The sequence below is a fragment of the Schistocerca piceifrons genome, chromosome 2 (genome assembly GCF_021461385.2).
Source record: "Schistocerca piceifrons isolate TAMUIC-IGC-003096 chromosome 2, iqSchPice1.1, whole genome shotgun sequence".
NCBI lineage: Eukaryota > Metazoa > Arthropoda > Insecta > Orthoptera > Acrididae > Schistocerca > Schistocerca piceifrons.
This window is the reverse complement of record NC_060139.1, coordinates 785,813,262-785,828,687: the sequence shown is the minus strand read 5'-3', so window position 1 is coordinate 785,828,687 and position 15,426 is coordinate 785,813,262. Positions and strand designations below refer to the sequence as shown.

At 42.6% G+C, this 15,426-nt stretch overlaps 1 protein-coding gene across 2 annotated transcripts in view; it reads left to right on the top strand.

Moving 5' to 3' along the window:
- The window catches only part of LOC124777382 (suppressor of lurcher protein 1-like), a 726,507-nt gene that overhangs the window by 655,765 nt on the left and 55,316 nt on the right, over window positions 1-15,426 (top strand). For both annotated transcript variants that reach the window (XM_047252770.1, XM_047252771.1), the window contains exon 10: window positions 10,252-10,451. In XM_047252770.1, coding sequence (XP_047108726.1) covers window positions 10,252-10,451 — 200 coding nt within the window. The remainder of the gene's footprint in view (window positions 1-10,251; window positions 10,452-15,426) is intronic.

Genomic DNA, 15,426 nt, shown 5'->3' with positions numbered 1-15,426 from the left:
GTTAGCAAAGATTATAAGATTCTTTAGGAGTTGTACCTCACTTAGGTCATTTGGACCACAGGAAACAAAATGACGGCTATATGAAAAAAATAGGGGTTTTCCATGGCCAAGTAATAATATTTATAGTTGATGGATCGGAATAAAAGTGGTATAAGTCCTATACAATTTAGTTAGCTTCGTCGGAAACAAAGAATCATGCCAATCGGTTCAGTATATTTGAAGTTACCATACCGCGCGATAAAAAAAACGTCCTTTCGAGAAAAACGCCCTTGAAGTTTTGACTACATATAAATGCAATATTATGCAACGTACGTTCAATCTGCTATTGCGGGTCCATAAACTAGTCCTTCCTCTTTCTGACAGAGGGCGTTCTGCTCGATCTGGGCCATCCTGTGCTGCTCCAAAGCCGCTCGCATGACCGGTGACAAGCGGTTTTCGGCCGCTCGAATCCGGTGGTCGTCTGAATGCTTGGTGAACTTCGTCGAATAGAGTCCCAGGGTGACGTCTAGCGTTGTCATGGTACTCAGAATTGCTGAATACCCTTCGTTGAAGCTGCTCACTGCCAGGAAATTCGCAATGTCCACAGTTTTTGCACTAGAATGCAAATGCATAGGGGCTAACTTCCAAACACACGCGTTCAAACCTTCATTTGAATTTTGTGTTTCATCCCAAGCAGCGGTACAATAACTAGTCTTCCGAAAGAAAAAACTTGTCCATGTAAAGGCCGATTTCAGGGAGGTGCATTATTTTGTTCAACTGCGAATAACAAACATTTCCGTTCTGTATTCGGAAAAACCGTTTCAGGGGTGGATTCTAAACACTTTTATGGATACAAAAGTGCATTTAAAAAGATGGATTTTTTTGAACCAAAAGATAGCAAACTTCCCCTTAAGGACTAGAAAGGATTCTTCCGGTTTCCAGGAACTGATTACAGTATTCCATTATCTGAAAGAACCAATAGTAGATACTTACTATGGCTATTCTCACTCATATCACATCATATTCTGGGTTAACTAATATTAACATAGAAGTTTTTGACCTGAAGAAAGAGGTCACACACGGTGTCCATCAGCCCATCCCATATGCTTTGGAATACACATCGTGACTTGATTGTACACTCTTTCCCTTATGACCCTCATTCCAGAAGTAAAATGTCATACAGATGGAAGAGCACAGGACAAAATTACGATTTAACCGAAAACTAAAAATTCATATGACACCTCACTACTTCATTTCGAATCTGTTATTGGTGACATGACTAAAGTAAAAACCAAAATTATCCTTTGTGCTAAACGTATCCGAACTACTGTGTATTATTATCAACGTACAACTAAAACTACCAGAAATAAACAAACCTGCGTTAGGACCAAGCTTTACTGCATGCAAGCTTCAGGACGAACAATATATTGAGCATTACTGTTGTTAAGAGCAACTACTGTGAGAAGATGGGACACGTTTCTTCCCAAACAAGACGTACAGTGCATACTGTCTACTGTTATTCTGTTGTCAGATACTTCAGTGAATAGGCTAAGAAATCAGTTACTCTCTAACAAGCCACAGCAGACCACGTGTCCTTTGTGCCGAAATGGAAAACGTACCTATACAACCTTCATTCTCTGTAACACCTAGGAAGTTTGTTAGTTGGTTGATGTTATGTACTACATTCTGGAAAGTAAAAATTTTCATGTACTTTTATCGTAATACCGGTACCTATTCTGACGTGATGAACTCCTTACCGTATTTAAAAATTTTGTACTTGATTTTAAGTTAGAATTTTAAGATTTTTATAAGTTTTTAAAGCAATATTACACGGGAAATATTTGGGGAATGTACATGGAAAATGTTGGAAGAGCCAAATTTCACATTAATTCGTAAAACAAAAAAGAAAGACTTAAAGGAACTATTGTAGTTCTTTTTATATAGAAGTTATTTTTATCCAAAAGACTGAAAAGTTATTCTGATACCACAGAAATACTTTGCCCATCCCATCACTGCAAAAACGAGATAAATTAGAAACCTTATGATTTATTAACGGACGTTCTATGTGCCATAACAGGAAACTGACTGGTGCTAATTGCGAAGGCATGAATGGCTAGAATCCCTCGCAGGACAGGTTCAGCCGCCTAACTGAAAGCGTTTCTCCTGATCTTCGCGCCCGCACGCACCTTTGCTTCGCGACGTATGAATGCAGTGTAAGTGTATCTAATGAAAGGGTTCGAATTAATTCCAGGACATTGGCGCATAGACTGGTGATCAGGGGCTGTACGCCACCACCCCTCCCGTCCCCTCTGCCATAAAAAGAGACAGAAAATTGTCAAAAACGCGCGGCGTACCAGGGCACTCACCACGGAGGTGCTGGCCTCACCCGACGCTGTGTAACTTCGATGATCTGACGTGAACCACTTATCCACCTTGCCACGGTCGTTCAGGTTCAGCAGCTGAAACAGAGCCAGTCTTCCAAATGAAGTAACCCGTGGCATACATCGGCCATGGTCTTTCCTCTTTTGTATACATTGATTTTTCAATTCTTCTCTTTCACGTTGATTTCAAGGAAAATACGTACAAGAACAATAAATCAGTATTGGGCCTTCAACTTAATAAAAAGGAACTTAGTATTGTTACTGAGAGTGGGAATGGAAAACCATACACGATACTTGTAACGAAAGATACCTGAAAATCATAGAGAAATTATATATTTATAATGTTACACGAAACCTGTAATTTATAATTTAAATTGTGAGTGATAATGCCGGAAAATCAAGTCTTTTTTTTCCTTTCAGAACACATCGCTTTTACACACTCATAAATGCATTGTGTATCAGTCACTATCACGACTGCTATTATTGTTATTAGCAACAGCAACAGCAGAGTAGTAGTAATTGTAGTAGTTGTAGCACACTGACGGAGAAAACAATCGTGACACCAAGAAATAAGGAATTCTTCTAGGCAACGTTTTTAAGTGGTTAACATTACAATATTAGAGCAATGTAAGTGCTAGATACGGCACCGCAAATGTGATACGTATGTACATTAGTAATTGATGTAAATGACCAAGGCCGGCCGGTGTGGGCGAGCGGTTCTAGGCGCTTCAGTCTGGAACCGCACGACCGCTACGGTCGCAGGTTAGAATCCTGCCTCGAGGATGGATGTGTGAGATGTCCTTAGGTTGGTTAGGTTTAAGTAGTTCTAAGTTCTAGAGGACTGATGACCTCAGATGTTAAGTCCCATAGTGCTCACAGCCATTTCAACCATTTTGTAAGCGGCCAAAATGTTTAATGCAAGCACTTAAACGTGCGTGCGTTGTGTTGTACAGGTGCTGAATGTCAGTTAGTGGCATGGAGTTCCAGACCTCTGGCATTTTGTCTATCAATGCAAGGACGGATAAAGCTGTTTGTGGAATATGCAGAAGTTGTCGCCCTTTGACGTCCCATATGTGCTTGATTGATCTGGTGATCTAGCGGACCAAGGAAACATGTCGACACTCTGTACATAATGTTGGGTTACAACAGCAGTATATGAACAAGCGTTATCCTGTTGAAAAGCACCACCTGGAATACTACTCATTAACGGCAGCACAACAGGTCTGATCACCAGATTGGCGTACAGATCTGCAGTCAGGGTGCGTAGGATAACCACAGAATCAGCTTTCGTCAGAAAACTAAACAGGACTTCACTCTGCCCTCCAATGAGCTCTGCCCTGACAGCACCGAAGTTGCCAATGGCGGTGGTTTGGTGTAAGTGTAATGTACGCTACAGGGGTGTGGCTCCGAGTTGTCCCTGAAGTAAGCGATTTGTAAAAATTTGTTGTTGTCATTGTGGTGCCGCGGGCTGCTCAAATTTGTACTGCAGATGCAATACAATGTTCCATAGCAAAACGCCGACACCAGGGACTTTCCCCTCGGTAGCGCCACGTGACAGTCCGGATCCTGGTCTTCTTCCGACCGTACATTCTCGTGATCACCGCTGCCACCAATCATGCACAGTGGCTACATTTCTGCCAAATCTTTTTGCAGTATCGCAGAAGAAACATCCAGATTTCGTAGCCCTATTACACGAACTGATTCAAACTCTATAACTGCGTCTTTGTCGCCTTAGAGGTATTCTTGACCAACATCAACTCAGTACGTTTGCAAAGCACTGACGTGTGAATTTCAGAGTAACCATGTAAGTGTAGATGTAGATTTCAAAGATAACGAACATTCCCGACCGTTGTAGCGTGTATTTAAAGCTAATCTGATTTGCATCCTCAAAATGGCGCTACTAACGCCACTGTTATGCAACTGCCAAGAAATTTGCATAGGCATTAGCTTTCAGTTGCCTGTCAACTTTCGTTCACGTCGCACAACTCCATCTTGTTGCCACGATTTTTTTCCGTTATTCTCGTACTACTAGAAGCGCCGGAGTTAACGCTATTTCTTCTTGGTCAGTACTGCCATTTGATACATACTAATCGCTGGCCGCAGTGGCCGAGCGGTTCTAGGCGCTTCAGTCAGGAACCGCGCGACCGCTACGGTTGCAGGTTGGAATCCTGCCTCGAGCATGGATGTGTGTGATGTCATTAGGTTAGTTAGGTTTAAGTAGTTCTAAGTTCTAGGGGACTGATGACCTCAGATGTTAGGTCCCAAAGTTCTCAGAGCCATTTTTTGATACTAATCATTACTAATTATAGCAATAATTTTTAAATTTTTTTGGTATCATTTCTTTATGGTTGTTCGATTGCAGAACTATCATTGCAAGTAGACACAGCCATTAAAGATGTGGGAGCATGAGTGCAATTGCCAGTGAGGTAGGTGCTTGAGGAGTGATGGAGATAGGCCATCAAACAAACATCATTAGAACAATAAAAGTATTTTTAAAATACAAAACTATTGCTCTAATTAAGTAACAAGATAGAGATTGTTGCCCGAAAGTTTACAACACAGTTAATTTATAAATTCCAGCTAGTGTCCAGTTAGCTTCCTTTTACAACCAACCAAGTGTGGACGGGACTCATCCCGGTAGTACTGGACGCGCTAACCTACAGGACGTTGCTCAGATACTGCAAACACTAATACTTCTAATACATGTGACTAGAACACATTTAACAAGCGAACGATAACCAACCCATAGAAGTGGGCTACACTCCAAAGATTCACAGGGTCACACAGTGCATTGCCCGCACCAAGATATACAGGGTGTTACAAAAAGGTACGGCCAAACTTTCAGGAAACATTCTTCACACACAAATAAAGAAAATATGTTATGTGGACATGTGTCCGGAAACGTTTAATTTCCATGCTAGAGCTCATTTTAGTTTCGTCAGTATGTACCCTATTTCCTCGATTCACCGCCATGATTTCATACGGGATACTCTACCTGTGCTGCTAGAACATGTGCCCTTACAAGTACGACACAACATGTGGTTCATGCACGATGGAGCTCCTGCACATTTCAGTCGAAGTGTTCGTACGCTTCTCAACAACAGATTCGGTGACCGATGGATTGGTAGAGGCGGACCAATTCCATGGCCTCCACACTCTCCTGACCTCAACCCTCTTGACTTTCGTTTATGGGGGCATTTGAAAGCTCTTGTCTACGCAACCCCGGTACCAAATGTAGAGACCCTTCGTGCTCGTATTGTGGACGGTTGTGATACAATACGCCATTCTCCAGGGCTGTATCAGCGCATCAGGGATTCCATGCAACGGAGGGTGGATGCATGTATCCTCGCTAACGGAGGACATTTTGAACATTTCCTGTTACAAAGTGTTTGAAGTCACGCTGGTACGTTCTGTTGCTGTGTGTTTCCATTCCATGATTAATGTGATTTGAAGAGAAGCAGTAAAATGAACTCTAACATGGAAAGTAAGCGTTTCCGGACACGTGTCCACATAACATATTTTCTTTCCTTGTGTGTGAGGAATGTTTCCCGAAAATTTGGCCGTACCTTTCTGTAACACCCTGTATGTTTAAAATAACTTTTCACAATACTAGTAAATAATTTAAACCCCACAAATAAAAATAAGTGAAAACAATAATACTTATATTTAAGGTCAGTAGCTACTAACTCTCGAATCATAAACCAACAACAGCATGTCCCAGAAAACCTCGTACAACCGTAATGCCGCTAGGTTGAAATTTACAAGAAACAGTGCTTATGATGCATGCCTAATCGAACAGAACTAAACAGGAGGTACAGCATCGACCAGGACAAGTTACACTGAGGTGAAAAAAGTCATGGGATACCTCCTAATATCGTGTCGGATCTCCTTATGTGTGTGTGGCAGCGGTACACAAAGGAACCTTCGTCACTCACCATAAGATGGCTGTTGTAGTATGGATATAGATGAAGATGTAGGTTTTATTAACATTCGTCATATTTAAATTACTACCATTTTTAAGACAATTTTATTTTTAAGATAAGTAAATTTTCAAGATAATTTATAAAGATCAGTACATAGATTAAGCCTAAATCCTACATACAATTTAACTAGATCCGCAAATATGACAAAAATGGCTTTTAAGACTCTAGTCATATCGAAAATAATACTAATAAGAAAGAATATTTTAGAACAAGTATCCCTCTTCAATTGTCTAATATATGATATTAGTTTTAACTGTAACGGAGACACTGAGAAAAAGGCTAATAAATATCAAGGTACATGCGGAAACATTGGAAGCGCTTTGGGAGGAAAAATAAGCTGTGACAGGGAAACGAAGAGAACCATCGGAAGAAAGCTTCTATCGGAGCACAAAGTGGTTGTGGGATATAGCTGACAGTGAGAGAACAGTACCAGAAAAAAATAAAAAATAAACATTGCTAGTGGGAGAAGAGTAAACAGACGAAGAAAGTGGAAGTGGGTGAGAGCCAGTGATAATGAGAGACAGAGTATGCGACAATAACAACGAGAGTAGAGAGAAATAACGACAGTAAGAAAAGATAGTAGCAGTAGGAAAGAAGGAATGATGTAAGAGGGGCCAAAAGAAAGACACTGGCAGTGAGAGTAGACTGTAGTAGTAGGACAGAACGAAATTTCTGTGGCTGTGATACAGTAGGCAATGACAGAGAGACACGAAGAGATAATGACGACGAACTGGGCGCAATACGTACTGAGACACGGCAACTGGGAGTGGATGGGTATGAGCCACTTACAGTGATACAATATTGGATGTGAGTTACAGTTAGGGGAGCTTGTGGGAGTTCGAGGTGACTTGCAAGTCACAAAAAGCTGAGATAGTTTCGCAAGCCACATTTTTAGGAAAGCTTTTAAAGGTGTTGAAGAAGATAAAATGAGCTAGCTGGTACTCAGTTTTCAGTCAGACACTTTCAAATAAAGAGGAACATATTCGCTTTTTTGTGCTCCGATAGGAACATTTCCCTGCTTATACAGTTATGGCTGTATCTGTTCGTGTTTATGGTACCGCATCATTTACCACAACAGGGTATGTAAGGGACTGTAGTAAAATGGATGCAAGAAGGAATGTAACAATAAGATCAGGTTTAAAAATCTTTTCAGGTGATGACAACATACACTACTGGCCATTAAAATTGCTACACGACTACGATGACGTGCTACAGACGCGAAATTTAACCGACAGGAAGAAGATGCAGTGATATGCAAATGATTAGCTTTCCAGAGCATTCACACAAGGTTGGCGCCGGTGGCGACACCTACAACGTGCTGACATGAGGGAAGTTTTCAACCGATTTCTCATACACAAACAGCAGTTGACCGGCGTTGCCTGGTGAAACGTTGTTGTGATGCCTCGAGTAAGGAGGACAAATGCGTACCATCACGTTTCCGACTTTGATCAAGGTCGGATTTTAGCCTATCGCAATTGCCGTTTATCGTATCGCGACATTGCTGCTCGCTTTGGTCGATATGCAATGACTGTTAGCAGAGTATGGAATCGGAGAGGTTCAAGAGGGTAATAGGGAACGCCGTGCTGGATCCCAACGGCCTCGTATCACTGGCAGTCGAGATGACTGGCATCTTATCCGCATGGCTGTAACGGATTGTGCAGCCACGTCTCGATACCTGAGTCAACAGATGGGGACGTTTGCAAGACAACAACCATCTGCACGAACTATTCGACGACGTCTGCAGCAGCATGGACTATCAGCTCGGAGACCCTTGACACTGCATCACAGACAGGAGCGCCTGCGATGGTGTACTCAACGACGAACCTGGCTGCACGAATGGCAAAACGTCATTTTATCGGATGAATCCAGGTTCTGTTTACAGCATCATGATGATCGCATCCGTGTTTGGCGACATCGCGGTGAACGCACGTTGGCAGCGTGTATTCGTCATCGCCATACTGGCGTATCACCCGGCTTGATGGTATGGGGTGCCATTGGTTACACGTCTCGGTCACCTCTTGTTCACATTGACGGCAGTTTCAACAGTGGACGTTACATTTCAGATGTGTTACGACCTGTGGCTCCACCCTCCATTCGATGCCTGCGATACCCTACATTTCAGCAGGATAATGCACGACCGCATGTTGCAGGTCCTGTACGGGCCTTTCTGAATACAGAAAATGTTCGACTGCTGCCTTGGCCAGCACATTCTCCAGACCTCTTACCAATTGAAAACATCTGGTCAATGGCGGCCGAGCAACTGGCCCGTCACAATACGCCAATCACTACTCTTGATGAACTGTGGTATGGTGTTGAAGCTGCATGGGCAGCTGTACCTGTACATGCCATCCAAGCTCTGTTTCACTCAATGCTCAGGCGTATCAAGGCCGTTATTACGGCCAGAGGTGGTTGTTCTGGGTACTGATTTCTCAGGATCTATATACCCAAATTGCGTGAAAATGTAATTACATGTCAGTTCTAGTATAATATATTTGTCCAATGAATACCCGTTTATCATACGCATTTCTCCTTGGTGTAGCAAGTTTAATGGCCAGTAGTGTAGAATAAAATAGAGCGAATGGGAGGAACGTGATGATAGGATGGTGGCAAAAAGAAAAATGAGTTATCGGCCGACTGGAAATAAGGGAACGATGTAGACTTCGTCAGGGATGCATAGATGACAGAGACTGGAATGACTGTTAATAATTGGAAGGGGATGATGATAATGATGATGATGTTAAGTAGCTGTTACGTAAAACGGTCCGACCTAAGGTGAGAACATGGATTCTCTAATCGACCAGGTTAAATGAGTTAATAAAAATAGCACTATTTTTAAACATGTGACTAATCTTGCCTCCTAGAGGTAAACTGGTATCATGAACCGGGGAAATTATTTTCAGCATTTGCCTCATAATTGGACTTGCCCGCAGTCACAGCGAATAAGATGAAAACACCTCAGCTCTCCCTGTTTCGCTAGCAGTGTGCACAGTACTAAGTCTACGAACTTGCGGAATACGAGTTGTACAGACATTTGGATTCATGCATGGTTGTTGTTGTTGTGGTCTTCAGTCCTGAGACTGGTTTGATGCAGCTCTCCATGCTACTCTATCCTGTGCAAGCTTTTTCATCTCCCAGTACCTACTGCAACCTACATCCTTCTGAATCTGCTTAGCGTATTCATCTCTTGGTCTCCCCCTACGATTTTTACCCTCCACGCTGCCCTCCAATACTAAATTGGTGATCCCTTGATGCCTCAGAACATGTCCTACCAACCGATCCCCTCTTCTGGTCAAGTTGTGCCACAAACTTCTCTTCTCCCCAATCCTATTCAATACTTCCTCATTAGTTATGTGATCTACCCATCTAATCTTCAGCATTCTTCTGTAGCACCACATTTCGAAAGCTTATATTCGCTTCTTGTCCAAACTATTTATCGTCCATGTTTCACTTCCATACATGGCTACACTCCATACGAATACTTTCAGAAATGACTTCCTGACACTTAAATCAATACTGGATGTTAACAAATTTCTCTTCTTCAGAAACGCTTTCCTTGCCATCATCATGTAATCATACAGTAAAGCTGCATGCCCTCGGGAAAAATTACGGCTGTAGTTTCCCCTTGCTTTCAGCCGTTCGCAGTACCAGCACAGCAAGGCCGTTTTGGTTATTGTTACAAGGCCAGATCAGTCAATCATCCAGACTGTTGCCCTTGCAACTACTGAAAAGGCTGCTGCCCCTCTTCAGGAACCACACGTTTGTCTGGCCTCTCAACAGATACCCCTCCGTTGTGGTTGCACCTACGGTACGGCTATCTGTATCGCTGGTACCACGGTATAATGTAGTGAAGTTGTGAGCGCACAGCAGCTGCGGCCTGTTCAGCAGTGGCGCGGTGTTGCGATGCGCAGGTGCGACGCGGTGGACGCGGTGTCGGTGCTGGCGTGGTCGGAGGGCCGCCAGGAGCAGGTGTGGAGCGCGTGCGGCGCCGGCCTGCACCAGCCGCCGCTGCAGCAGCCCCTCATGTCCAGCGGGCCGCGCCTCACCCTGGAGCTGCGCGCCAGGGGCTCCGGTGGCGTCGGCTTCCAGGCCAGATACACCTTCGTCAACAGTCAGTGAGAAACAGCCGACCTCATTTGGTTGTTCTGCATGCAAAGAACCAAAGAACGAACGCTATGCTGCGAGTCACGATAGATGGCAGTTCGCGCGGGACGAGGCATACGCAGGGACTGCATTGTTGACAGTTCCAAGCGGTACACCTAAACTCGCACTTCGAGCTTGAGGAAAGCATTTATCATGCGTATCATGTATCATGTCTCTCGCTTGCTTATGTACGAGGGTTGGAACTTTAATAGTGGCAACTATTTATTTACAGCTCGTACAAAATAGATCCTTGTTTCAAAGTTTAAATGAGCTTTAAACTAGTCATCAGCATTGTTTATAATTCGTTGCCAGCGATGTGGAAGTCGTAGGATACTCTTAGCAGCCTGCCGCTGTGGCCGAGCGGTTCTAGGCGCTTCAGTCCGGAACCGCGCTGCTGCTACGGTCGCAGGTTCGTATCCTGCCTCGTGCGTGGATGTGTGTGACAGCCGTAGGTTGATTAGGTTTAAGTAGTAGTAAGTCTAGGAAACTGATGACGTCAGATGTTAAGTCGCATAGTGCTTAGAGCCATTTGAACCACTGTTGAACACTTAGTAGTGCCAGTTGTGTTGACAGTTCGAGCGGCGCGGTCTATTGCCCGACGAATTTGTAGCAGTTCTGAAGCGAACGTAGTGAAGTGTTTCCATCAGTTTAGAAACCGAGTTGAACTTACAGGGGCTTAAGTTAGGGGAGTGCAGTAGGTGGTATAGCTCTTAACAGCCCCATCAGTCATACAAATCAGTAACAGCTTGCACTGTACGTGCTTGAGCATTGTCTTGCAAAATTATGGTCAGGTCCTGCAGAAAGTATCATCATTTCTGTCTCTATGCTGTTCATTTTTGGAACACAACTTACTACCAGCCTAGAGACAGAAGTGCTGACACTTTCTGCAGGACCTGACCATCTTGTTGCAGGACGATGCTCAATCACGCACAGTGCAAGCTGTTACTGATTTGTTTAACCGATGGGGCTGCTAAGTGCTATACCACCTACTGCGCTCCCCTGACTTAAGCTCTCGTGAGTTGAACTCGATTTCTAAACTAAAGAAAACACTACACTGCAATCGCTTCAGAACTTCTACAAATTCGTCGGGCAATAGACCGCGCCTCTCGAACTGTCAACACAAGTGGCACTGCTAAGTGTTCAAAAATGGTTCAAATAGCTTTAAGCACTGTGCGACTTAACATCTGAGGTCATCAGTTTCCTAGACTTAGAACTACCTAAACCTAACCAGCCTAAGGACATCACACACATCTGCACCCAAGGCAGGATTCGAACCTGCGACCGTAGCAGCAGCGCGGTTCCGGACTGAAGCGCCTAGAACCTCTCGGCGACAGCGGCCCGCTCCTAAGAGTATCCTACGACTTCCACATCTTTGGCGACGGGTTATACACAATGCTGGTGACCACTTTGAAGTTCAGTAAAACTTTGAAACACGTATCTATTTTGTGAGAGCCGTAAATAAATAGTTGCCACTATTAAAGTTCCAATCCTCGTACAATTTATCGCTTACCATCACCATAATCGATAACAACTCGCAACAAATAGAGTAAAAATTCATTACATAACTATCTACGATCTCGTTTAACATTAGCACTGGCTAAGACATTCACAGCAGAGTGCTCGTAACATTGCTGTGTGCTCATTGGCTGTTGGGGAATGCGTCACGTAGGAGCGTAGAACAGACCTAAAGTCGAGCGCCATGCTTCGTGGCTCCAACTATAATGTCCAATAACTATGCTGCCCAATCAGCGCACTTGGTCAGATGCGCGAAGTTCATCCAACTAATCAGATCGATGTGGACGGGCTTCACAGCTCACAAAGAGGAAGTTACCCAAGTGAACTTTTTTAAAAATCACGAACGTTTCCAAGTGCATCTTCATGTCAATCCTCACACCAAGACGCCTTACCCTCCATCTCTCGCCACCGTCCCTTTACCACAAACTTCTCTCCAAACTATTTTTTCTCCATGATGTTCGGATCTTTCTCATAATTATACTTCATCCTCAGTATCAACCACCGGCTAGAGACTGAAGTAGAATTCATTTTTGAAGAGCGTTTTATGCCGTTCATTCGTGGTACACGTTTAGTGCTCATCTTTCCGCTGTAATTATAACCACTTAAGTATTGCTTGGAATGGAAAACATTCTGCTAAACCTAGCACATTGACGAACAGATTTAAGAATTCCGTAGATAATTTCTCGTGAAACTCTAGCTCCTGAGTGGGCTGTAATTTCTAAGGACAGCTAAGACCAAGAAGTTACATTTTGATCAAATTGCACTGACCTTCCACGAAATTTTCCAGTCCATCATCCATCGCCATTGCCATCACACTTTGTGGCACCTTGGAAACAAGTGACACTTCACTCCCTTTGTAACTTGCTTGAGTCGGTTCCGTAACTCCGCTCTGCAAAGAAGGGTGATGCTGGCATATTTTTAGCATAGTAACGTAAAGATTCCGCCCACGTCGCGAGTGGAATTGTTGATATACTGTGCTAATTTTCGAAATCTTTAAATCACAAGTCTCTTTTTCCCATCTAAACCTGTATAGTTAGCATTATTCCTGTTCACTGAGTCCCTGAAGTATATGAAATATGAGAGATGACTCAAAGTTACATGTAATTATTATTCGAAAAGGCAGTGAGATTGGATGTTGACCCCTTCTTTAGTCTGCCAAGTACAGCCACCATGAGTCTTTTACTCTGCAAGCAAGTGTGAGCTTTACGAAACTTGGAAACATAAAGACTCTGTCTGAAATATATACTTTTCTCTCCAACACTGAAAAGAGACTTTGAAGAGGACTTCAGAAAAGTGTATGGATCTTGATCCAATGGTAACAGGACAATAGCGTGGACCACAGTCCTTTCACAATGAGAGGAGGCGCCTCAATCGTCTGCCCTATTGTACCAAATGCAAGCAAACAAAGTAACTCTGATACTGTTCGTGGATTTGATATTATGATTAGCATGTTCATGTGCTCAAAATATTGACCATGCTCGCTTATAAACGTTATAATGCCATTTCATGCAGACAATATTGCATGTTTAATCACATGTGGACTTACCGCAGTGCAAGACCATGTTGCACCTTTTTCCTATGTCTTCGGGAGCTATCGCTACGTTTTCGTAAACCTTTTAATTTAAATGTGGTGAGCTTAGAGGCTGATCGATCGTAAGATGAGGAAATCTACTGTTACGGAAGTCAGTCAAGAATGGGGGGGGGGGGGGGACAGATGTCGACGGCGGTACCACATGCATTGTCTTTTGTACAGTGGAATGATTTCTAATAACAGCAGCAAGGTATCCACTAAGAACTGTACATATACATTACATGCCTATTTAAATTCGCATCAGTAAAACGCATCCATGAATACAGTTCTTGAAGAGCCGCACCAGAAACTTAAAAGTCAAGGTCATTTTTTATCACTTTCTTTTAGCCACCACGAGTGTTGAACTTACAGCAGTGCACGCTGCGTAAACTGATTCGCCACTGGTCTGTAAGCGATTCATCTACTGTACACATAACCTTGAATACAAATGTCTCATAACTTTTCAGTTATTGTTGACGTAATTCGGAGAACTGTAACCGATTTAGAAAGTCATTGTCTTTTAGCTGTTAAGGGAGCGAAATGAGAAGTTTCAGATGCATTGGAAGGTAGTACCCGCAGAATCTTCCTTTGACAGATTCCAGTTGCGCAACCTCGTAGTGATATGTGGACTGTGTGTTACCTCTCTTAAAATATTAGTTGTATTTCTCTCGACCGTTGCTATTCGTCTTCGTTACTGGTTTTTATTCTTCACTTTAATTTTATTTTTTATTTACGCTTTAAGTTCCATGGGACCAAATTGAGGAGCAAATCTCCAAGGTGATGGAACGTGTCACTACATGAAATTACAACACAAAAGTAATAACAGATAAAAATAAAATATTAATAAACCCGAAAAATGTCAAGCAATACGTTTAAGTAAACGCAATCAACAATACAACAAGAATCAGCTTCATTTTTCTAGAAATTCCTCGACAGAATACAAGGACTTACCCATGAGGAAACCAGTTTCAATTAGAAAGCGCGTGGGTAACTGCTAAGATATTTGATTCTAATGGTAGCTTATTGAAAATGCATGCAGCAGTATACTCCACACCTTTCTGCATAAGAGTTAAGGAAGTCCGATCCAAAAGCGGGTTTGATTTCTACCGAGTATTAACTGAGTGAAAGTCGCTTATTTACGGGAATAAGCTAATATTGTTAACAAGAAATGACAGTAAGGAATATATATATATATATATATATATATATATATATATATATAGAGAGAGAGAGAGAGAGAGAGAGAGAGAGAGAGAGAGAGAGAGAGAGAGAGTGAGCAGGGGCAATGTGAAAACACCCAGACTCGTGAACAGGGCTCGACAAGAGGTTCGTGAACTTACATCACTTATTGCCCCAAAACGCCCTTTTCTGTGTCAAAAATATCCTTTAAGAATGGGGAGAGTTACCCCAGAATATAATACCATAAATATAATACCATACGACAAAGCGAATGAAAATAATAAAAGTAGACTAATTTTCGTGTCGAACGATCATTCACTTCAGATACCGTTCGAATAGTAAAAATGGCAGCATTAAGTCTTTGAACAAGATCCTGAACGTGGGTTTTCCATGACAGTTTACAATTTATCTGAACACCTGGAAATTTGAACTGTTCAGTTCCACTAATCATATGCACATTCTGTGAAATTAAAACGTCAGATTTTATTGAATTCTGTGTTAGAAACCGTAAAAACTGAGTCTTACTGTGATTTAGCGTTAGTTTATTTTCTACAAGCCGTTATCTTATGTCATGAACTGCACTATTTGAAATCCAGCCAATGTTGCACACAACATCCTTTACTCCCTAGCGTCATCAGCAATCATAAATATTTTAATGTTACCTGTGATACTAGAAGGC